We start from the raw sequence: 25,891 nt of genomic DNA, 5'->3' as shown, positions 1-25,891 counted from the left end.
TTTCAGAGCTGAGAAGGACCTTGGAAATGGCCAAACCCAGCCCTGGTGAGTTCTTCCTGGGGACAACTCTTTTGGTACTGCTGCAGTGGACAGGCAGGGCCAGACATCTGGGTCTTAGCAAAGCTCTTCAGGATGTAACCAGATTATATACCATGGAGACATCCAGGGAAGTGAAGTGACTTCAGAGCAGAATGTCCCAGTAATGCCATAAAAGTCACATTCCCAGACCCCTGGCCACTTGCGGAATCCTGAGCTCAGTAAGTACCACCAAACTTAATTCACTCATCAAAGACATGATTTTCTATCAGTATGGATTTTTTTTTTACCTTAGAAATAGTACTGACTTTTCAACATATTTTATATTTCATGCTTCTAAGACTGTATTCATGAATGTTATTTATGACACAATAGCAGATCATAGACTTATACTCAGACTATTAAAACTACTAACCTACCTGTTCATTTTGAATATGAGGAAACTGGTACCAGAGGTATTAGTAGCTTGCCACCTGTTTCATTTCTTCTTTTTTCCTTTTTTTTTTTGTACTGGGGATTGAACCCGGGGGCACTTAACCACTGAACTACATCCCTAGCCCTTTTTATTTATTTATTTTTTTTGAGACAGGTCTCATTAAGTTGCTTAGGGCCTCTCTAAGTTGCTGAGAGTAGCTTTGAACTTGTGATCCTACTGCCTCAGCCTCCTGGGCCACTGGGATTACAGACATGTGCAACTGCATTTGGCTTCAGTTCTCCTTTTTTAGGTCAATTAAGTGGACTGGATTGCCTTTCTATGGTTATTAACTCACCAGATAAACTAGTATATAATGCATAATGTCAGTAGTTTGGGGCTTGAGTTCATATGTATGATTTTTGTGAATATATTCTATGGAATATAATTGTGACTGAATGACATTGTGAAGGCAACTGAACATAAGATCACACACACACACATAAACACAAACACACAAAAAAGTACTTCATTGGATGCTTAAGTCAAGGTGCTGCTTTTAATTTGAGGGTAATTTATAGAAAACTAAGGGGGATTTAAAAATGATTTTTAAGAAATATCAATTTTAGGTAGGTAATTATGAGGAATAAAATTATCATACAAGCTAAACCCAGAAGATTCTTCCACAAGCCCAAAGGTGAGAGATCAATGCCAAGCATTGTCAAGTATTCTTCTCCTGTACATCTGAAATTCAACACACAAAAAATTAACTATATTCCTACCAAGCATCAAATTATATTGACTGTATTCACTACTACTTTGTTAGAGAAACCTATAGGTTAATCAAATTATGAGGAGTTATTCTCTCACATATAATAGCTAACAGTTACTGTGTGCTTACAATTTGGCTGATACTATGCTGAGCAACTTGTACCTAAGAGCTTAGTTAAATCCTACATAATCCAACAGTATATACATATTAAACACATTTAAAAGAGGGGTGGAATTAGGCTTAACTAACTTGGCCAATTTTACAGATTTCCATTGGGAACCAAATTTCTGGCTTCTCAAACACATTCATTTCCAAATCCATAATGCTACTCTCTTCAAAGGAAATATTGATCATGACTTTTTACTTTCTCTCAATGGGGAACCCTCAGCTTTACTTGATGATACCTATGCCTCTTACCAAGGTAAATAAAGATTCTTGAACTTCTGCTCACCCACAAGACAGCCGTGCAAAAAAATATAGGTTAAGAATTCAAAAACTAGGACCAGAGGGGAGCAAATGACTTCTACAAGAGCTATGTCTGGCAGCTCTGGCACCAAGAGTGTAATGAACATCACAGATACTCAGCAACAGGACATCACCAGCAAGGCCAGACATTATGATATTGATGACATTATGCAAAAATGGGACTTCTTTCTCAATTGTCGAAATGTGTTCTTTCTTTAAGAGAGTACACATCCTTTGATAGGGGGTATTCCAGCTTACATGCACAAAAACTCACAGGCACACAAGTGTACACAAGTGTACAGCCTGTGATTTCATGATGTCTCCCATGTGCAGGAGCTGAGGAAAGGACCAGCCTCTTTGGGCCAATGTTCACTCCATTTATGTTCCTATCCCCCACTTAGCTCTTTCTGCTGTGCACATGCTGGGGTCTCAGGCTCCATATAACCCATTCAGCTCAGAGAATATGAACCCTTGTTAAACAAGGAACAGCCCATTTCAAACTCAAATGTTCTGAGGAAATGAGAATTCACCCCACAATCAAAACATCAAAACAATCCTTCAAAAGTTCCAAAATGAACATTTCTTCATATTAAATACAATTTTGACTGTAGCAGAATACAAGTACAACATGTGCACATGTACTAGTGCACCATGATTCACTTTATGGGTGAGAAAACAGGGTCAGAAAGGTTTGTTGACCCTGAAAGGTCTCATACCAGCTTTAAGCCCAGGGGACTTTCTTCATCTCGTGGCAGTGTTAAGAAGTCTGATTATGACATTGAAGGGAACCTTACATCACATAGCTGGCACAGCCACGGCTTTCTGTTGTACTAAGTCCTGGACAGAAGTTTCATCCCCAAAATTCATTATGCAGCAAAGCCTATTGCACAAGGAGAACAAGGAAAGGTAAACAGTTCCAAATTTCAAAATGTTTCCAAAAGCAAGGTGCAGAGATGCACACCTGGAATCTCAGATAGTGGAAAGGCTGATGCAGGAGGATGACAAGTTCAAGGCCAAACTGGGCAACTCAAGTAGTCAAACCGTGTTTCACAATAAAAAATTAAAAAATACTGAGAAAGTAACTCAGTGATAAAGTGCTTGCCTAGCATATGTGAGGTGTGAGTTCAATTCCTACTACTAAAAACAAAACCCAATGGCCAAAGAATTATCACATTTATGTCCTCAAGTTTACTCTTTATTATTGCTTCTAGAAACAAGACCAAGTTTCACTATGAAAAGTTTGTCACAGCAAGGCAACTGAAGAATTTTCTGTGGCAATTAAGAAGGTTAACATTGGAATAAAGGGAAACCTCTGGTTATATTATGCCATACTTCATTCCTTCTTTTCTTTCAATTGTATAACTTCATAAACATTATAATTAGAATAATACAATGATGCTCAATGAACATTGTTCAAATATGGAAATGATCTTTTCTTGTTTGTTTTTATCAAGACCAGGTTACACTGTGTAACGTCACAGATAACTTTTTGAAGCCGACTAACTTGCTAAAACCAGTATGGCTCTGAGTATTCTACGGTCTTTATTTCTCTTCTAATTTTCCTTATAGTACAAGCTATGTTCCAGTCTCCCATCCTTCATTTTTTTCCTTATTGAACTAAAACATAAATGTTTTTCATTAATGAGTCAAACTTTCTTCTTCAACCTTTCTCCTCAGCCTTCATCTTCCTCCAACAATTGTGTAACTGGGGTAACCCCAGAAAAACCCCTGACCTTGTGTTAACCAAGGCTAACAGGAAATACTCATGCATTGCCCCTGAAACACAGTTCTGGGATGGAAGAGATTCACAGCTCATGGCCAAGGAAATAAAATGATTAGGCTTTATTTTGGTTGTTCCCAGTTTTCCCAAGCTATTCCCCACAATAACAGATGAATACAACTTACCATATAACCATAGTAAGGAATACTGAAGTACTGAAGCCAGGAGAACCAAGGCTTTACTGTTTCAAAATTCAGCGATATACCCAAGAAAATCTACAAAAAGCAAAACCCAAGAGTCAGGACTGGTTCAGTGTTTTCAGGAGGAATGCTTGACAAGACCTTTTCCAAGAACCCTACAACCTTCTAAACATTCTGCTAGGATCAACTCTTCGTTGAAATTTCTTCCACTTACTTCTAAACACTTATCCTAATCCTTTGTGTATACCTCTGCATAACTACAGTAGTTTATTATATTAAAGGAAGAACAATATAACTACAATACATATTATGTATTTCACTTACTTGAAGGATCCTTAATTATCAAGAGGACATTCTCAACTTTCTGTATAACTGCATACAATGGAAGATTAGGAAGTACACTCAATCCCTTAGTATCCATCGGGAATTGGTTACAGGACCACTCCACCCCCACTCACAGCCTCAAAAATGTACAGATGGTCATGTCACATATTTTTAAAATACCATGACACTCATATGTAATGCTGTACATTCTTCATGATTTAAATATACATATCCTGTACGTTTTAAATCATTTTAATATATATTTTGATACCTGATACAACATGAAACTTGGAAAACATATTATGATGAGAAAGGAAATATATATATACACACACAATATAGGCACAATTTTTTATTTGTTCGAATTAGTTGTACATGACAGTAGAAAGCATTTTGACACATCATACATAAATGCATTATAACTTCTCATTCTTCTGGTTGTACATGATGTAGAATCACACCTGTTGTGTAGTCATATATGCACGTAGGGTAAAATAGCTGATTCATTCTACTGTATTTTCTACTCCTAAATCCCTCCCCTTCCGTCACTCCCCTCTCCCTAATCCAAAGTAACTCTTTTTCCTAGCCCCTCACCCCTTTTGTGAATTAGCATCCACAAATCAGATAAAACATTTGGTCTTTGGTTTTGGGAAATTGGCTTATTTCACTTAGCATGATGTTCTCCAGCTCCAGCTTCATCCATTTATAGTCAAATGTTATAATTTAATTCTTCTTTAAGATATACTCAATTGTGTATATATACCACATTTTCTCTATCTGTTCATCTGTTGAAGGGCACCTGTGTTAGTTCTATAGTTTAGCTATTGTGGTTGAGCTGCCATGAACGTTGGTGTGGCTGTGTCACTATAGTAGTCCTTTGGGTATCAGCCAAGGAGTGGGATAACTGGATCAAATGGTAGTTCCATTCCAGGCACAATTTTTGTTTTGAAAATTTCTATTCAAGGTTGGTTGAATCTCTCAATAAAAATTGGTGGACAAGAAGGGCCAACTGTACTGACTAATTGAATTATGCCTCCACTATCTGTTCCCTTAATGAACCTGGCAATCTAGAAAAATGTACCAGAATAACCCTGAACATCACACACTCCTCTCTACTTCCATGTATTCAAATTGTTATTTACAAAGTTTTGCACTCTCTATGACTTTAGGAGTAATTTAGAGTTCTGAATGCAGGTTTAAAGTAACTCAAAGCCTAGAACAGATAAGGAGCATAAGGTGATGAAATCCATCAGAAAATGTGGTTATACCATTAAAGCTATTAGAAAACAGTATCTCAGTGGAGATGCCAGGAAGGACTGTGGGAAACACACAAAAGACAGTTATGAGGTTATATAATACTTGTCCTAATGGGTGTGAGGTGCACTGGGATATGCAGAACAAGGACAAGGTTGTGGTGTATCTGCATATACCTAGACTTGACCTAACCAAGTGCTAAGCATATAACACATCATCACTCAATGAAATGTGGTTTTATGACTGGTTTTAAAGTTCTGTATAGAAACCTTTGCCTAATAATCTATAAAACATCAAATAAGTCAAGCAAAACAAACCATGTTTATTTATTTAAGGACATTTTATTTACTAGATGACAGCATGGAAACTATAAGCAACACTTACTGCTTTCCCAATGATATACATTGGTAGTTGCCAGATTCAGAAATGGAAGAATCATACTTTAGAAAAAGCTTATGCTAATTATCTACCATTGAGTGACATATCCTCCAATTGTAGCAGATAGGATGTGTGTATTAACAGTCTAAGATCTACAGTTTAGTTGACATCATAGAGGGAAAATGTGGTAACTAGTTCCATACATCTGTGATTCATCAATGTGAGTGCAAATTTTAGGGGCATGATTAAGATTAGAACCCAGTAACCATTAAAAGCAAAAGATGTGTATTAATATAAGAGATCCTCAGGAAACCAGAAAGTATGTGATCTTGTACTGCAGGTGTGGGAATTTTCCACTGTTGTCAAACATTCCTTTTGAAACTACAAGAAGCACTCAACTTAGCCTCCCCAGGCTGCACATTGTAACAATTCTCACGGAGCTTCACTTTGACTTGGGAGAGTAGTGAATCCAACCAAAACACATGTGCTAGTTAAACATCTAGAAGTTCTCTAACACTGGCATGAAAGTCAGAAACAGGACTTTTGTTTTTATGAGGGAATCGCCCGATCACAACTCTGGTTTCCAGTTTATCAATATGTCACCAAGAAGTATTTTTTAAAAGCTCTTTAGTGAAGATATGGTTAAAAGTTTTAGTAACTTCACTAGAATATTAGTAGGAAAGCTGGTACATTCTCTAAACAGTATCTCATTCTATGGCATCATGAGAGTATCCAAGACTCATGTACAGAATCCTCAAAGCAGGTTTTATAGAAAAGGTGAAGGAACAGGAAGGAACAAAGGGAAAAATTCCCCTCTCAAAGCAGTACAGTTCACACTCACCATCATAACTGCAAGGTAGACGTTCATGAGAAATGTCTCTATGTCCATTGCCTTCTCACCTGCTCCTAGGACCAGCGCCATGGAGCTGGTAGCATAAGCCACCAGCAAAACAATAAACATCTTCATGAAGAAAGCCCCTGGCTCTAATTTCAGCCCTTAGAAGGAAAAGAAAGGGTCAGACCAGCTGCCTAAGTCACCTTGTATTTGAGATTTTTTTTACACAAATAACACTATAATATTTTGGCTAACAAAGATCAGAATGAAATGTCAACCAAATAGGGTCACAATTTCATTGTTTCCCTTCATGTAACCATGTAGAATTATCACACAGTTTTCTCTTTTACATTTACTGCAAAAGAACATTTCCACTTAACAACTATGTTCCTTTATGTGTAATTATGAATGATTTCTGAGTTGCTGAGATGGAGAGATACAGGCAACAAAAATGGTCAAAATTCTACTATGTAAGGAAACTTCTCAAAGCATATTCATGTTCCCAGACATATCCACATCCTCATTGTTTGCTATAACTGCATTAGTGAAGAAATTGGGATCAGGTTTCGCAATCTCACAGTGGTTTTAATATGTAGTGGGAGGGAGGTGTCACCATAACCTAAGACACTCTAGACAAACCACCACATGGCATGGTCATAGATAATGGGGCTAAGTTGTGTTTCTTAATATGATCTGGATCATACAGTCTGAAGATTTTTGAACAGCTGCAAGAACAAAAATCAGGAGTCTGGGGATCTAGATTCTGTGACTAATTCTTTATGATATACCTCTTATTTGTAAAACGAAAGATTTAAGCTCTATTAGTGGTCAAAAATAGATATTTCTGGTGTGTGTGTGTGTGTGTGTGTGTGTGTGTGTGTGTGAGAGAGAGAGAGAGAGAGAGAGAGAGAGAGAGAGAGAGAGAGAGAGAGATGGAAATACTTATGCAATGAAACTGGAGGGTAAACCCACGCATAATGCACAAACATATCTGTCTATATCCACCAAACACGTATTTTTCTTAAATCAATAACCTCAAAAGCCACCATCTTTCTCTCAACAGAGAAGGGGAGAGGGAAAGAATGTATGTATATGTTGATTATTTATCCCTCTCAATATATGTCTTTAGGATTATCATCTGTATTTTATCTACATAGAGAGATTTATATATAGAGATCCAGAGAAGAAATGTAGATGGATAGGCAAATAAATATCCCAGTTCCTCTAGCATAATCTCATATAGTTTGATAATTCCTTCCATGTTTGTGTATGACACACAGCATTTCTCAATACAATATAGTTTTATAAAAGTATTAATGTTTGGTTGGGTCAGTCATAGGTGCACATGCCTGAAAACACAGCTACTCCAGAGACAGAGGCAGGAGGTTCACAGGTTCAAAGCTAGCCTGGACAACTAAGCAAGACTGAAATGTCTCAAAATAAAACCAAAATGATGAGTGGTGATGTAGTGGAGTGGCAGAGCACTGGGCCAGCTCATTTATACTCTGGATCTAAGCCCCAGTAAAACACACGCTTATGCACACACAAGTTCTTTTGGAAAAAGTCTGAAAAACAATGCCCACATTTAGCAGCTATATTCAAGAGCTTACACTGCTTCCCCAGCTTTTGGTTTGGTTTGTAGTTTGGAGAAAGAGAAATTAGAAATTAGCATCACCTCATATCCAAGACTAAAGACACATCCTCTTTGCCTTGCTACTTACCTAACATCCAGGATAGTATAAAAGTAAATATAAAACTTGGATAAATCCTCTGGGTATTAAATCAGATAACAGTTTTCCAAAGAAGTAAGATGACACTTTGTAGTAACCACTGATATACTCATGTCTACAGGATTTAAAACACACACACACACACACACACACACACACACACACACACACATTCTTAATTAGTCAAGAAGGTACAGCCCATATGAGATGCTGCTGTGCAGACTCCTTCTGCCACCAGGTCTGACACTGCAGCTGCCCACAGGCTACAGGCTGATCCCTGGTTAATGTCCTTCTCCACCTCAGGTGCAGCCCCCCTGGGACATCAGCCCCCAAGGCTCTTGCTGTGACCCTCTCATGACAGCACCCCTCCTGCCGCCGCCCACTCTGGCCCACATCACCCCTCCAGGGACACAGTCTGCTTCTCCTCACTCTCCTTAGAGACTCTGCTGCTCCTCCGGGGCTGGCTCTGCCTGAACAGCAGCACTTGAGGGGCTAATCTCAGTGTAACAGGGGCTTTTCTTCTCCCCATTTCTGAATGTGAAGAAGGTGACTCTATTATTCTCCAAGGCCCCAATGTGGCAGCTGATCCCTAAACTCTTTGAACTTTGGCTACTTTCATATTAAAAACAGAAAGACTTCTTCCTAGAACAGGCAGCCCTGTCAGCCCCTAAGTCCTCATCTTTTGACGTCTGACACGTGTTTCTCAGAATCCCAAACTCTTCCACTGCTGTCTTCATCTCTTCCCTCTCTGATGATTCCTTTGCCAGGCACAGAAGTATGGGAAAATCTCTTCCATCTTCGAAAAACACAAGAGACAAACCCAGTCTGCTCTCTACCTCATTGTGGTCCTCTGGCTCTTCCCACTACTCCACCTGGTGAAGTTACTCTTGGTTACATTCAGCCAGCTTTACCCCCAACACCTCTAATTCACAGCTAATTCCCCCACTTAATCTCTACCAAGCCCTTCAACCTTTCACTGTGAGGGTCATCATAATGTGTTATTTGCTAAACACAAAATAAAACAAAATCTCAGCACTTTGTTGCTCCTTTCTGTGAATTATTAGAACTTACTGACAATACCCTCTTCCTGAGATACCCTTTAGCCTAGATAGCAGGCCTAACCTGATATTCCTGACTGCCTTCTCTCAGTTATTATTGACAATCCCAACACATGCTTCAAAAGCTCACATTCTACATGATAAACATATACAATTTATATTTATCAATTAAACAAATAATTTTTAAAAAATAAAGAAAAGAGAATTACTGGTATTCCCCAGGATCACATCCTTGGACATATTTGTGAGATGACCAGTGTGACCAAAAGTTGTTAATGCACCCCCTGGAAACAGAGATCTACTCACTTAAAGAGTTTCTTCTCAAGCTCAAACATCTCCCCAGCTATCACACTGCCGAAAAACTGGAAGACAATCAGCACATAGTGTCCCCAGGCTCTGCCAGGACAGAACAGAATCAAAAGTACCACAGTCAAGTCAATGCTGGTAGGTCTGATTTCTACCCACAGAACTGATTCCACAATGACATAACATTAATTATATCTTTCTTTAAAAAGTGTAGAACTGTTCTGGTTGGAACTGAGAGAGAAGCATGACCCCATGAGGTCTCTCCTCTGTCACTATATCTTGCTGCACCCCTCCCCTGACTCAGGCAAGGGCAAGGCCCCACTGAGGTGGATGGCGCAAGGCATCCATCCTCTGGAGGAGCACGGTATGTTTCTGGGAATGGGCTGGTTTGTTTTTGTATTCCTGTTAATAAGTATAGTTGCAATTTCCCATATGACCATTAAGTATGAAGGAAAAAACATGACTTTCCCAATTAATGCAACTACTTCTAAAGAATGAATCTGTTTGCTCTAAACGATTCAGCTGTGGAATGTAAATTGTTAATGTTTAATGAAAAACCCCCTGTAGGAAAAATAGTCAAGGAAGTTTTTGAGAAATTAAATTAAAATCTAGAGAAGAAAAATTAATATTAAGAAGACAGATTAGTGCTTGGTACTGGACAACTTGTTCTTGTTTCTGTGCACAATGGTTTGGTACTCTTACTCTTGTTTGATTAAAAATTAGTAGCCTCTCTTTTCAAGTTAATCACTTGCTGTAACCGTGGCACTGGTTCCAGTCAATAAGTCAAGAAAGAATAGTCAAGGTATAAGCCAATAGTCTGGGACATTTCTAACTATTATTAAAAGCTAACTAAGCAGAAACAGCTCAAAGCAAAATGTGAACTGAAAGTAAAAAATGCTTGCTTATGCATAAGCCAAGATACATTCTTCTTATCTAATTGTAGCTACGTAATATTTTGTTTCTTTGAATAATGATTCCTGTTTTGTAACCATAAAATATTGTGACCCTGCCAAAATGAAAATATATATGATTAATGTCACAAGTGAAGATGAGGATTCAGCACCTTCACTCTTGTGTCTGTGTTGTTTCTCCACCCCCCTTTCGCCGACTCCTCACCATCATCTCCTGAGACCCCCTGCCGGAGCTGGACTCCGACAATATCTCTATATTGGCACCCCTATAATTCCATATTATAGCATTGTTTGAAATTCAAGGTCTTAATTTACTCTGAACTAAATTGTGTTCACTAAAATTGATTTGAAGCAATAACCCTCAATATTAGGATATTAGGAAGAAGGTGACATGAGAAGGAATAAACTTAGAAGAGGTCATGAGGTGAGAGATGCCCAAATTACTGTATTTATAAGAGGAAGAAACATCCCAGCATGTTATTTCAGGAGAAGGTGCAGAGTGAAGACTGCCATCTGCAAGAGAGGAAGCATTCTCACAGGAGCCTCATCCTGTTGGAATGACACTCTGAGCTCAGATTTCCAGACTTTAGAACTGAGATAAAATAAACTTCTGTTTTTAAAGCCACTGATTCTACAATATTTGTATGGCAGCCTAAGCTAATTCATAAGTTATAACAATATTATCACCTTCAATTTAAATAACAAAAATGCCAAATGCCACTTGTAATGTATAATGGAAAGATAAATAGAGCCCAAAATGGTTAAAATATTCAATGAGCCAAGTGTTAATGAAGGGATGTTCAACTTCATTAGTGGATTAATCCATTCGATGAATTAATAACTTGAAAGGAATATGGTTGGTAACTGTAGGCAGGTGGGGAACGGCTAGAGGAAGTAGGCTACTCAGACCTTTCCTTTGGGCATTATATTTTATCTCTGGCTTGCTCTATCTATCCATCTCTCTCCCTCTCTCTTTATGCTACCCAGCTGCTATGAGATTTGCAGCTTTCCTCTGCCTTGCCATTCTGCTGTGATATTCTGCCTCATCCTTGGGCCCAAGACAATGAGCTTAGTCAACCATGGACTGAACCTCTGAAAGTATGAGCCAAAATAAAGTTTTCTTGATCTAAGTTATTTTTGTGGAGTATTTTGGTCACAGCAATGAAAAAAAATATCTGTTTATTTTGTTTAATTTGGCTCATGATTTCAGAGATTGAGTCTGTTGCCAGTTGAGTCCATAGCTCTGGATACAAGGTGAGGCAACATCATGGCAGAAGGAGTATTGCTCACAACATGGTAGCCAGGAAGCAAAGAAAGAAGGAAAGGGGTAGAGGGAAGATGTACCCTTCTAGGGCATTCCCCCAGTGACCCAGCTCCTCCAGCAATTCCCCACCTGCCTACAGTTATCACCCAGTTAGCCCATTCAAACTAAAATGTGCTGGTTAGGCTACCACTCTCACAATGCTATCATTTCACCACCAAATATTGCTACGTTAATACACAAACTTTGTGGGAAACCTAATATTTCAACCATAACACACACACACACCCTAGCTCACAAAAGCTCATGTCCATCTCACAATGCATAATGCATTTAGTTCATCTGCAAGAGTCCCCATTGTTGTAACAGTTAGAGCAGTGCCCAAAAGTCATATTCCTACATCTCATTAGAGACTTAAGGCAAACTCTTAGGTGTGAACACCTGTAATGATCAAAAGAAAATTACAGATATCCAATATAAAATGGCACAGAGTAACTATCTCCATTCCAAAATGGAGGAATAGCAGCATAGAAAGAAAGCACGGAACCAAAAAAAGACCCAAACCCAGACAGGCAAGCAGCTCCCATAACTCCCGTTATGACATCTAAGACACATGGCTGTGGTATGTCATCTCCAAAAGACTAGAGCAGCAGCACTGACTGGTCTTGTGAGTTGTAGTACACATGGCCGCTCTGTTAGCCTGGCTTTCTCTGTAGTCAGGAACCTTTCTCAGCAGACAGTCCACACTACTGGCATCTTTTAATTTCTGGGGTCTCAATTCTATTCATCTTTAAAACTTCATTCATTACCCGATCAGGGGCAGCCTTCAGGGATTCCAACAATCCTACACTTTGCCTGGTCTCACAGACCTTCCTTTGCAATCTCAGTTGAAAGCCTCTATGAACCTTTAACTAGAGCATCTTGCATTCTTGCAGAATCAGCAGTACATGAATGATGTCAAGGTCTGCTGCTAGATTGTTCAGGAGTTGGTTCCCTGGGATCATGGCTATAGTAGCTTCTTAGTGCCTGAGCAGCTGAAAAGCGTGAAAAAACTTCCTAGGCCCAAATATGTGAGCAAGGTGCACCCACAATCTCTTCTCAAAGGAATTTTTCCTTCTATATCCTTGAACCTGCAATTGGTGTCGCCGTATGAATTCCTGAGATGCCTTCAAACTACCCTCCCTACTGTCTCTGTGTAAAGTACTTAGCATCTCCTCTTTAGTGGCTATAATGTCATCAACAACCACAGTTTTCTTGGCCTGACTTTTACACACACTTTCTAACCAAACTCCAAGTTTTTAAAAATTCCCCTTCTCTCCTTTCTGCTCCTGATTCTTACAGTAGACCTGGACAAAATCAGAATAATACATGATACCACCTGAATGAATGATGTACTGCCACGAAATTTCCTCCACTAGATTAATTCATCCTTTACCTTTAAATTCAGCCTCCCAGAAAATCTGAGGACATGAGCTAAATATAGACAATTTGTTTGCCAGAAGGTAACATGAATGTCCTCTAGTCCAATTCCCAAGAGAGTCTTCATTTCCTTCTGAAAACTCTTGAACACAGTCCTTAATGTCATGCCCTGTTTGCATTTTGGTCTTCTGAATTTCCACCGTAACAGCTCATTAAGCTTTGCTTACAATATTTTAAGGCTTCTCCAGCTTGTATGTCCAAATTTTCTGAACCCCTATCACACAAACCATTTCAAAGGCTTTTCAATCATATGGGCAGGTTAGGCACAGCAAAATCCCTATTCCTGATACCAATTTTTGTGTTAGTCAGCTTTGCATTGCTGAAAACAAAATATCTGACAAGGACAACTTAGAGGAGGAAATGTTTGTTTTGACTCAGAGTTTCAGAGGTTTAGTCCATGGTTGGAAAAGTCCATTGCTCTAGACCCAAAGTGAAGCAGAACATCATGGTGTAAGTCGATGTATAGAAGCAGAACATCATGGTATGTGGTAAATGAGTGCTGCATAATTAATCATGGCCAGAAGCAGAGAGAGAAAGGGAAAGGAGATTCTGGTGTAATAAACTCATCCAGGTCTTCCAGGGCACACCCTCCATTGACTGACCTCCTCTGGCCTCACCTGCGTACAGTTACCACCCATGTAATAATTCAAACTAGGATGGACTGATTATATTACAGTTTTCATAAGTCAATCATTTCATCTCCAAATATTCATGCATTAACCCAGAAGCTTTGGGGAGTATTACATATCTAGACCATAACACTAACTTACAGTTTTAAAGTGGAGTAATGAAAGCAAGACTTGTGGAAAGAAAAGGCAGACAATGGAGGGAATCCTCAGTCAGCTCATTACTAGAGACATCAACCATACAACCATCCAAAAGCCTTTAATTATGTTTGACTAGGATTTTAAAATACGTAAAAATGAAAGTGATCCTGATTAATAAGATTAATAAGAGGTTAATAAGCCAGAAATGTAAAGAACTTTAACTCAACAATAACAACAACAAACAATCCAATTTTGAAATGGAGTTGTACAAAGATCCAGTGGAACTCTAATAAGATAAAGAAATATGTTCTGGTGGGGATGTGGAAAAACTAGAACCCTTGTGTGCTACTGATGAGAATGTAAAATGCTGCAGCTACAGTGGAAGACAGCATGGCAATTCCTCAGAAAATTACCAAAGTTACCATATGACCCAGCCATTCCACTTCTGGATATTTACCCCAAAGATTGAAAGCAGGGACTCAAAGAGATATTTCTACACCTGTAGCTGCATTACTCATAATAGCTCATACCTGGAGGCAACCCAGATTTTCATCAGTAAATAAATGGGTAAACCAAATATAATAAATAAATAACTATTTTACAGACTGAAAAGCCAAATTTTAACACATGCTACATTTTGAATGAACATTAAGTACATAATGCTAAGGAAAATAAGTCGGTCACCAAAAGAAAAATACTATGAATTCATGTATATGAGGTTCCTAGAGTGTCCAAATTCAGAAACACAAAGTAGAATGGTGTTAGGCAGGACTTAGGAGAAATACATATGGGAAGTTACTATTTTGTGGGGATTCCACTCTGGAAGATGAAAAAATGGTCTGGAGTTAGATGGTGGCAATACTTTCACAGGGTAAATGTACTTGATGCCACTGATGGTACAAAATAGAAGAGACAGAGACGAATCCACATGAATACAGTTATCTCATACTAGACAAAGGCACCGAAAACATTCAATGGAGAAAAGATAGCCTATTCAACAAATGGTTCTGGGAAAATTGGATATACATATGTAACAAAATGGAATTAAACCCCTATCTCTCACTCTGCATGAAACTCAACTGAAAATGAATCAAAAACTTAGACACTAGAACAGAGACTCTGTGTCTATAGAAGAAAAAGTAGGCCCCATCTTCACCATGTCAATTTAGGATCTGACTTTCTTAACAAGACTCCTAAAGCACAAGAAGTAAAATCAGGAATCAATAAATGGGATGGATTCAAACTGAAAAAGCTTCACTCAGCAAAGGAAACAATTAAGAATGTGAAAAGAGAGCCTAGAGAATGGGAGAGAATTATTACCACCTGTACTCGTATAGAGCATTAATCTCCAAGATATATAAGAAAAACTCAAAAAACTTAACATTAAAAAAAACAAATAAACCAGTCAACAAAGGTGCTAAGAAATTGAGCAGACACTTCACAGAAGAAATATTATCAATCAACAAATATATGAAAAAAATATTCAACATCTCTAGCAATTAGAGAAATGCAAATCAAAATTACTCTAAGATTTCATCTCACTCTAGTCAGAATGTCAGTTATCAAGAATATGAGCAACAATAAATGTTGGTGAGGATATGGGGGAAAAGATAGACTCACACATTGCTGGTGAGGCTGCAAATTGGTGCAACCACGCTGGAAAGCAGTATGGAGATTCCTCAGAAAACTTGGAATGGATCGAACATTTGACCCAGGTAACCTACTCCTCAGTTTATACCCAAAAAACTTAAATCAGCATACTACAGAGATTCAGACAAATCAATGTTTATAGCAGCTCAATTCCCAATAGCTAAACCATGGAACTAACCTAGGTGTCCTTCAATAAATGAATGGATAAATAAAATGTGGTGTATGTATACACAATGGAATATTACTGTGCTTTAAAGAAGAATGAAATGATGTATCTGACAATAAATGAAGAGAGCTGGAGAATATCATGTTAAATGAAGTAAGCAAATCCCCAGAAAACCAAAGACCAAATATTTTCTCTGATATGTGGATGCTAACTCACAATAAAGGAGGCAGGTGTTAAGGAAGAACAGAGTTACTTTGGATTAGGCAGAGGGGATTAAAGAGAGGGAAGGGGAGATTGAGTTAGGAAAGATAGTAGAATGAATCTGCTATTATTATCCCATGTGCATAAATGACTACGCAATGGATGTGATTCTATATCATGTACAACCAGAAGAATGAGAAGTTATAATCCATTTATGTATGATGTATCAAAGTGCATTCTACTGTCATGTATAACTAATTAAAACAAATTAAAAAAAATAAAAAGAATGGTTAAAAGACTAAATCAGGATTGTACATAGTTTACTAGGACATTCATACATATATGCATCTGTTAAAAAGAAAGCTTACTCTTCCACTTGGTTTTTAATGTACCAACTCATCCTACCCAAAATTAAACAGTAACATTGACTCTATACTTACCATAAATTCAAATTATTAAAAGATGTTCACAAGTTTGAAAAAAGTAACAGCATTTTCTCAAATAAAGATCAAAATTTACTTACATATTCTGGATTTCAGTACAATCATTTTTGAGCACCCAAAAAGTGCTACCTACAACTGCTGCCAGAAGGATTGTGGCATACACCTTATCAAAAAAAGGAAAGAATTTTAATTAGAGGTAAAATTTTTGTACATCATTTATTATTACAAGATATGTGGCTATATAATCAAATCTCTCCACTGAGATCAACACTTTAAATGGCTTGGCCAGAGTCCCTAAGAGAATACAAAACACTGTATATTATTAGTGTGCTTTCTAAATTAAATTGAAAATTAAGGCATCTGTTGTTCTGGGAGCTGATTGGGCAACAGAGCAGATGATTCTGAAAGTTAACATTCCTTTCAGTGTCAACCGGGCACTGCCACAAAGAGTAGCAGAGTGCTGAAGACACTTGGGGAGCAAATTTTCAGAGTTGAACTGAACTCCCAAGTTTTGTGCCAGTCAATGTGTAATTTCATATTTTAAAATCCTAAATTATTTGCTATCTGGCGCTTTACTAAAAATTACACTTCTGTACTACATTACACCTATTACAAACCTGAACAAGAGTTGTTCCTTTAATCTCAGGGAGCTACAAGGTTCTACCCTTCTTCTAGAGACTACTACTTCTCTGACAATTGCTGGAATTCCTTTTGGGGAACTGAGTTCACTGATGGGACAAAGAGTTTGAATGTGCAATCTCAAGACACTGAGCCTGACACAATCCTGGTTTATTGAAAGTAGCTCTGTTCTAATTATGCTCTGCACATAACTACCACCTACGTGTCTTGTACAAAGCACTATAAATCACTTTGAGGTGCAAGTAGGAAAAATTAAATGCATGAATCACCTTAAAGAATCAACTCATTGCAGCTCACTGTTCCATCATGGGAAATCCAGGTTGATGGATCTAAATCACCAGATGTGTCTCCAAATGACATTACTTATTCTCTAAGAATAAAACTTTACCTTGGTTGACAGGACACCTAATTGCCTGTGTTCCAACAGAAATGCCAATGTCACAGAGATCAAAATATTTGGAGCAATGACAGTATGATTCAAATGGGGATATAGGATCTCAGATATGTTCAGAAAGTGATGACTTGTATATAAAAATTACAGTGTATATGTGAAGTAGTTAGCAATATTTCATTAGAGCCAACAATATTCTTTCAGCACTCAGTAATCTTTCAGTACTCAGCAGAAAATCAATGACTGATAGTAAAATGACTGAAAAACCACCAGCAAATTAATCCCCTTATAAGTAACAGAACAATAAATTGGGAGAACTAGTGTTTCCTGTGTTACAGGGGTTAAGAATAACAAAAAACCTTAAGGAGGGCCGGGGAACATAGCTCATTTGGTACAGTGCTTGCCTTGCATGCATAAAGCCTGGTGTTCAATCCTCTGCACCACCACTGAAAAAAAAAAAAAAAAGAAAGGAGTGATAATCAACAACCACTACAGAACTAGTATAAAAGACAAAAGACTATTATCTCATTTTAGTTGAGAAAGATAATGAAACAATGAGTAGCCTTATTAACTCTAGTTACTACCTGTGTATAAATAGCACACTCTTTGAAATATCTATTTACAAATATCTATTTTCAAAGATTAGAATCTCTCAATGAGGAGGGTCAGTTATAAGGAAGAACATTTGCCTACAGGTTCTTCTGTCAGAAAGTGTCCATCCCAGACCTGCCTCAGGTGTACTAAGTGCCACCAGGTGTCCCTCATTGCCTGATTTCAGCTTCAAACCAACCTTCTTCCACCAACTGCCTGCCCTCTCCCTCCCCTTCTCTGTTGCTTCTCTGCTTAAATTTTCTGCATAGTCCTGCTGCCATCTGAAATGCTGTATATTTTATTTGTCCAATTACCACCTCTCTACCCTGATAAGAAAGTAAGTTCCATGAGGGCAGAGATTGTTATTTTTACTCACTTTGTTCACAACCATATTAGAGTCCCCAAAATGCAGCAAATGATCTGCGTGCAAGTTGTGGAATAAATCAATATATGAAGGACGCCAACTAATAGAACACCCCAAATGTGACTGACATTGCTTTCAGTTTAATTAAAAAATTCTTTTTCTAGCTGAGCATGGTGGCTCATGCCTAGAATCTCAGTGACTCTGGAGGCTGAAGCAGGAGGATTTCAAGTTCAGAGTCAGCCTCAGCAACTTAGTAAGGCCCTAAGCAACTTAGAGACCTTGTTTCAAAATAAAAAATAAAAAGGGTTGGGGATATGGCTCAGTGGTTAAGCCTCCCTGGGTTCAATTCTTGATTGAACCCCCAAAATATTTTTCTACTAGATTATATATTACATCTCTTCTAAACAACAAAACTTCTGATAGTGTCCTAGAAACCACTAAAAATGTTTCCATAGTAAAAACTTAATTTTTACCTGTCCTATTGACTATCTCTATATCCTCAATGGAGTAGGGACAACAAATAGATGGAAGGGTGGGTAGAAGACACACATAATCCTGAGGCAGACTACATCAGAACAAAACTGCTCCCACATTAGCATTTTACAGCACAGTTATGAGTCTGCAGGTTACCTGACGACGAGTGTCCAAAGGGAAACCCAGCAAGTTTGGATGTCCATAGGTGGGGTCTGGGGCTTCAGCCTAGCCATTTTGACTTGGGGCCTGGTCACTAGTTGGTTTTGTGTATTCTATTCTTTTGTTAAAGTATAGCTGAAAATTTAATGCTATTATTACTATTATTTTGAAGCAAGGTGTGCTATCATTTGGTTGAGTTTAGTTCAGTAGCAGAGTGTCTACCCTGTAAACATGTAGTGCCCCTGTATGTTCCCAGCATCTCACAGAATAAGGGGAAACAAACAATAGCAATAACCAATGCAAACAATATACAGCATTAAAATAAATACTTGGTTCCTAATATGATATCTACAGTGTTAACTACATTAAAAATAAGAAGTGGTGGGTTTAGCAATTGCCAATAACAAAAACAATAAGTAACTATGAACTTTTTGGCAGTAAATAAAACAGTAGTTGTGGACTACGTTATCCACAGAAAAAATAAATGCAATAGAATTAATAGTGGGGGCAGGAGTTACATAAACCAATTGGTTCTAAAATGGTAAGAATATAGTTAAGACAAAATAAAATATGAATGTAAAAAAGAGTTTACAATTTTAAAAAGTAAACAGAGAGAATGCAGAAGAGATGTAGCAGATGATGGTTGTAAGGAGAAGGTTAAAAAAAATAAAGGTAACAATGTAATGGAAGAGAGAAAAATGGAATTTGGCTATTAGTAGGAGAAGAAAAGAGAGAATTAGAAAACAATCCAAAACAAAACCAAAATATACAAACCCCAAACCCTAACCCTCAAAAGGCAAGGCAAGGAAAAATAACTACATTTTTAAAATGCTAAAAGTGAGACAAAAAAGAAACAAAGAAAAATGCATATATGTCCATGAATCAACTGGCACAACTAAAATACACACACAAATAATAAATAAATTAAATAAATAAGAAAAAATAATGAAAAAAAATGAAGAAACCATTTCCATTGAAATGGTCAAAATAGTTGAGCATAGATAACCACTGTCTGTACCTATCTTTCTTTCCATTTCTCCTTGAGTTATGTACTAAGAGTGAGAGAAGGACTGGAGATTGTTAACCCCTTCCTTTTGTGTGTGTGTTTTGCTCTCCGAGCTGCCTTTGGGAATGGCCTTACACTGAAGCTTGTTCAAATAAGTCTCAGTTTCCCTTCTCACAAGTACAAGGTAGGATGGAATGGGAAGTACTATCAATAGGAGTTTTGTCTGCACAGATCAGTGCATTTCCAGGGTGGGGCTGTTGCAGAGTTCTATGATGAGAATTCTGGCAGGTGGAGTTTAAATTGATTCAGACTTTAAGAGATTTTTTGGATGGTGTATACTCTGAAGAGTTTAGGTCCATACTATTGTGGATCTCTGTCAGGAGTTTGGATCTCAGGGGCCTCCCAGGAATTCTATTCATAGGGCATGGGAGCCAATCCTCCACACTTTATGCTGCCCAGGAACACAGCCTTACTAGGTATAGTTCTTGAATGTATTCCCACCCCCTTGTTCAGATTCCCAGCTCACTTCAGATGGTCATGTGAAAAGCCACACTTAAAGAAGAAGTAAGCTGACTCCCCTTCACTCTTCTGACTTGAATCCCCCTGGATACAATCTTCTCTGTGCCTGTTTCACTCCTATTCTGCTAGGTACCCCCTAGGTCACACTGTAGGTGCTCCCTGGAACATTGTGGCAGTGTTTGCTATGATCTCCTGGCTCTGAGACAGCAGCCACAGTGTGGCTCTGCCTTCAAGATGCCTCTGCCTCTGCTCTCTGCAGCCAGTTGAGAAACAGAGCACTTTTCAAGCACCAGTGCACAATGCAGCCTCTGGGTCCACTAAGTTCAGGCTGCTTTCCTGATCTCAGATTCTTCCATACTAATCTGTCCACTGTGTTTCTGTCTATGTTTTCCCTCCTCTGTGCTGAACCAACACCACTACCACGGCTGCCACTGCTGCAGCAACCAGCTTGGCTCCAATGCACTCACTCTTCTTTGTTTCATGTTCCCAAATTTCTAAGTCTCCAATACACTTTTACTGTCAAATATTGAGTTTTAGTGAAATACCTCTTTTATCCATCTGTTCAGAAGAAGTACTCCTGATGCTTGGATCCTGAGCCTTGAAGGAACTAGGAATGTAGCCTTTCTCTAGACCACCATCTTAAATCTCCCTGCATTTCTTCTTTAAAAGACCGTGGTTTCCCTTAGCATTTGGAATCACAGTCTCTGGGTCAGGAATCCCCTGTACATTCTCTTTTGCTAGAAAAGCAACACAACATCTTTTTTCTTCTTCTCAAAACCTTGTCCTCATTAATGGACCAGCATCAGGGACAAGGACCCAGCTTCTGGCATCTGCAATGTGAACAGTTTTCATGAAAGCAACCAAAGCAGCAGGACTTGAGGAACTAAAATATCTGCAAGGAAGAAGCAGCACTAGATCAAACCTACTCTTTACTTTCTGTGTCTTTGTACATGAAAATTCCACACATAGTGGGTAACATTCAGGAAAACCATGAAGAAAAAAGCTGCCATAGGAGTGTTCCTGAAGCCTTTGATATTTCTGACCAAATATCTCAGCAATCTCTCAGAGAAAGAAACAAAATTTGGACTTGCAGGTCAGAAAAGATCAGGAGCCCTGGAAACACAAAATTCTGAGGTCAAAAATGTGGAAAATTTTTTTTTTAAATATGGGAATATGGACAAACAAAAAATAGGCCATAATTTGTTAGATCAAGGAAAGCTACTTAGACTTTGGTAGAAGAAAGTTGAATCTCTGTTTATGCTCTTATTTTGTATTTCTCATTACTATATGCTTAAAAATAAAAGCAATTTTGTGACACCATAAAAGATACATATATTTGCTATATCTTAAAACAAATTAATTCCTGAGTTTCAAAACAACTCCAAACTATGATGCTAACTATACATTTCAAAAATAGGAAAATACTAAAAAAGAAAAGAATAGGAAATAGAGTCATTTCAATCAGTTCTCAAGACTATGAGATCAACAGATATATCAGGAAAAATGAGATTGAGAAAAGCAAAGTTATTAAGCTAATTATCAAACATAAGAACAAATATTAATATTTTACCTTCCTCTAATAAGATGTTCATAGATTTATATAATTACAGGAGGCAAAGTTGGTGAAAACTAGTCACTGGAATACCCTATAACAACCTTTACTTTAGTAAAATCCATACCCTGGGTCAGAGGTTTAAGATGATAATGAGAAATGCCACCCATGAAGTCTCACAATGAAGGAAAGCACAGAAGCAACTAAGACCCCCCTCCACACATGTTGACACTAGGAAGACTGAGGCCCTGCCTGCCCCATAGATACTATTAAGGAAACTAGGGAGATAGCCTGGGAATTCCATTCACACCTGCTGCCTCCCTTGTATGACAGTATAAGAATAAAAGCCTTCTTCCCACAACAGTGTTTCTACCTGATTGTACTTTTAGGAAACACAGCATCCTGCAGTATTGATAACAAAAGTGCTATATACTTCAGCTTGAAAACAACACATTTGTAAAATTAGCAAGTGTGGCAATTGTCTAAAGGAAATTAATTTTGTTTTTTTTAGACCTGTCCTGTTAACTATATTCATTTACCTCAAGCAAAATAAATGCAGTGAATCTAAAAAAATTAAACCTAATCACTGAATCTGTTCACTTTTCAAAACCCAAAACATATTCTTTTCATTCCTGAAGCAAGTTTCACACTCTTTTATACAAAATTTCCACTTAGCACTGGGAGGCCAATGTAATAAAGAATAATTTCAGTAACTATAACCCTTCCAGGAATACCCCAAGGCTCTCCTATAAAAGTCAAAAAGATCCCTAAGCATGTGTGCCAGTATTTGCAGTATAATTTCAGTAATTTAGCACTAAAATGTTCTTGAAGCCCAGGCCATAGAGCAGAAATTTTTGCCCTTACCTTTCTTCTACATTGTCTGTAAATAAAAGAATATATTTATAAAAGTATCTTCCTTAGACTTCATTGCAAAAATGAAATCTCTAAACATTATATTTTCACTTTGAAAATTGAATTTTCCAACAGATGATAGCTAACATAAAAGCAATAATATTGTAAAGTCCACTATTATTAAATCCTCCATATCTCTGCATACCTTATTCTCAATGATTCCTATTAAAAGAAAAATTAAATCACAAGTCACATCTATTATAATTATAGCAAGAAGTCAGTGGAAATCATGTTAAGTAGACTTACAGAATTATTCTAGGGATACTCAATTCTGATAGTGTTCCTTAACTTAGCCTCGGAAGATAATCCCCCAAGAAACATACGTCCTACAGGTAAGTGTTGGATACAAAGAAAGACTTCATTCAGTGGCCAAAGACTGGAGAAGAGGAAGCCTTGTTCACAAATCAGCTTCACAACTCTGGGGAGTTGAGTGGCTACAGATAAATAATAAGAACAACAAGGGGAAAAGGCTGATAAAAGAGAGGAATAGTCATGTCTGTTCTGAGAATAAGCAGAAATCTTCTGCAATCTCTGATGCTACCTCTTGTTACTCCTTTCAGGTTCTGGAGTTTCTGTATTTGGTGCGTGGTGGGCACTCTCATCCCTGGAGTAGGGAAAGAGAAAGACTAAGCAAGCCTATACCGTGGTAACTCCATATTTTAGTATTGTGCAAAATATTTCTTAAAATGATCAACATATCTACACTCAGAGCTGGGTAGAACCTGTTGCAAAGGTCAAGGTAACAAAGAGGAGATACACAGGAAGACAAAGATGCAAAACATTTTCCTCTCACTCTAGGCATCTATCAGGGGTACAGGTGCAAGGGAACAGTCAGTATTTTCAGGAAAATGACCTTAAGGTTCCTGAAGAGTAAATCAGGCAACCATTATCATTACAACCCAAATATCAGAGGAGTTATTTACAGCAAAGCTAGTGGAAAACTAATAATTATTGCCCACCTGTGTGACCTCCAAAATTAGTGATTTTTAAGTTAACTTAAAAGCAAGTGAAATTAAAAGATTCCTTTGGGGTTTTGTTTTGTTTTGTTTTGTTTGTTTGTTTGTTTGTTTGTTTTTGGTAACAGTAGGAGTACTAAACCACATGTAAAATTTAGAAAAAATAAGCACACATAGAGAATATTTAGCTTCCTTAGAGAATATTTAGACCTGCAGATAATATTTATTTTTTAAAGATAAAAGACAAATTCCAAACAATACTTCCTAAGAACTCAATATATTAACAGTTCAAGATCACAGAAAATATGATTCTTCTGTTTCAATGCAGGATATACTTCTAGCTAGGAATATCCTTACATTTTAATTAATATGTTTATTACAAACATGACAACAGTAAACAGAATTATAAACAGTAAAATTCCCCCTCTTTAAGTGAGCTTTTCAGACTCTCAAAAATGTAGTCATGTGAATCCCAACATCAGGATATAAACCATTGCCAGAAATTGACAGTGGGGAAATGTAACAGGAGTCCAGTTTATTCTTTGAGAACAAACTTTGCTGCCCAACTTCCAGTGGGTTGTTTTAAACCAGACATGTCTTTCTTTTCTTTTCTTCTTCTTCCTCATCTCTCCCTCCTTAAAAGCAAAGAGACTAAGCAGGGACTAAGACCATTCCAATCCCCTAATAAGCTCTCCTGTCCTGCTATCCCACATGAATAAACTGTAAAAATGAGAAGTGGAAACATGAATAAACTGGAACAATGACTCTCTCGAGGACTGCACTGAACACTCTTTTTATCTGCTGGTAATATTTGGATCCCAGCCCTTGTTCCTCTTTTAAAAGCCTGGTTTTACCCCTGGCAGGGAGAATCCCAGCCTCTGGGACAGCAGTCCCAGTTTCTCCATTTCTCAAAACTCTTTCCTCATTATTGGATTGGCAACAGAGACAAGGACTGAGCTTTCAATATTAAAACTGTTTGGGACATCCCACAAATGGCTAAAGGCAAACTCCTGGAACCTTTAAAGTGGTCCTCTGGAGATTCATGCTTTCTTCCTATCTTGTCTTAGCAGATTCAGCAGCTCACTCTTACCCTGGGCAAGGATGTTTATACATGAGTGAGTCCAATAGAGAGGACTGCAAAGGCTCCCGCCCCAAGGCCACAGTGTATGCAAATGAAAACACCGTTTGAAAATGTGCCCAAAATAAGGGAGCATTTTTAGACTCTATAAAGCCCACCCCTGCAACCCGCCCCCCCCCACACACACACGAATAAAAACTTTACCTTTTTTGTTGTTGCTGCTAATCCAAGAGCCAGCCTAGCACTGTTGGTCAGAGCTGTCTCTCCCTTTTGGCTCTAGCAGAGGCTCAATGCAGCTTCCCTAGGTATGGGCGCTGGATGCATTCACTTTCCTCCTCAGACATCAGGCCTACCCAGGGGAGAGGGCTGTCAGTTTCCCCTTTCCTCCTGTGCTCTGGGGATGCGGTCTGCAGACCCTTCACACACACACACACACACACACACACACACACACACACACCCCTCCCACCCCCAGCACTGCCGCGGACAGGGCCTGCGCAAGCAGACACAGGCAGGCTGCACTCCCGGGCTGGGGGCAGACCTCACCTGCCAGGTCAGGCTGCTGGTGGCCTCTCCCCGACCGGTCTGCTCCCCAACCTTTTACCCAGTCTGGGCGGGCGGAAGGAAGAAGACAATGCAGCCAAGGACGATGATCACAATCAACACCAGGGACTGAGAACCCCGGTCACAGAGAGCATGCAGGGACAGACCAAAAACACTGGTTTTTTACAGATAAGAAAAGTGAACAGGAGGTGGACCTATTGATCTGTGATTCACACAGAAGCAGCCGTGTGTGTGTGTGTGTGTGTGTGTGTGTGTGTGTGTGGTGTGAACTGAATGAAGAAGAGACATAACTGTAACTGTCACATTTCCATGGCATTT

The 25,891-nt window shown here is 38.4% G+C and overlaps 1 protein-coding gene across 12 annotated transcripts; it reads right to left on the bottom strand.

The window, feature by feature from the left end:
* Positions 1 to 998: 998 nt before the first annotated feature.
* On the bottom strand, positions 999 to 25,684 carry LOC308654355 (broad substrate specificity ATP-binding cassette transporter ABCG2-like). Of its 12 annotated transcripts, none has more exons than XR_014023229.1 (8): positions 25,556 to 25,684; positions 17,758 to 17,844; positions 16,449 to 16,531; positions 9,491 to 9,580; positions 6,403 to 6,557; positions 3,591 to 3,680; positions 2,480 to 2,565; positions 999 to 1,192 (listed from the first exon to the last, which is right to left on the bottom strand). XR_014023229.1 is itself a non-coding variant. In XM_081303619.1 (5 exons), the coding sequence occupies exons 1-4, from the start codon at positions 9,422 to 9,424 to the stop codon at positions 2,536 to 2,538; spliced, it is 306 nt and encodes a 101-aa protein (XP_081159745.1). In that variant the 5' UTR covers positions 9,425 to 9,453; the 3' UTR covers positions 999 to 1,192; positions 2,480 to 2,535. The 12 variants fall into 12 exon arrangements, 1 of the variants encoding a protein (XP_081159745.1); XR_014023231.1 differs by having other exon boundaries at positions 17,803 to 17,844; XR_014023236.1 differs by lacking the exon at positions 25,556 to 25,684 and adding an exon at positions 25,214 to 25,354.
* Positions 25,685 to 25,891: the final 207 nt, after the last annotated feature.

The sequence above is a fragment of the Spermophilus citellus genome (genome assembly GCF_964194105.1).
Source record: "Spermophilus citellus genome assembly, chromosome: 8".
NCBI classification, from domain to species: Eukaryota; Metazoa; Chordata; class Mammalia; order Rodentia; family Sciuridae; genus Spermophilus; species Spermophilus citellus.
The sequence above is the reverse complement of the archived record's forward strand: the minus strand, read 5'-3'. Positions and strand labels throughout refer to the sequence as shown.

Coding starts and splice junctions, on each gene's coding strand:
- LOC308654355 (XM_081303619.1), bottom strand. CDS start 9,424: ATGTCCAAGGATGTGATCCTGGGGAATACCA. Junction 6,558..9,393: donor TGTGATCCTGGGGAATACCA/GTAATTCTCTTT, acceptor TTTCCTTCTAAG/GGCTGAAATTAGAGCCAGGG. Junction 2,566..3,590: donor TTCCTTACTATGGTTATATG/GTAAGTTGTATT, acceptor CTTGTGCAATAG/GCTTTGCTGCATAATGAATT.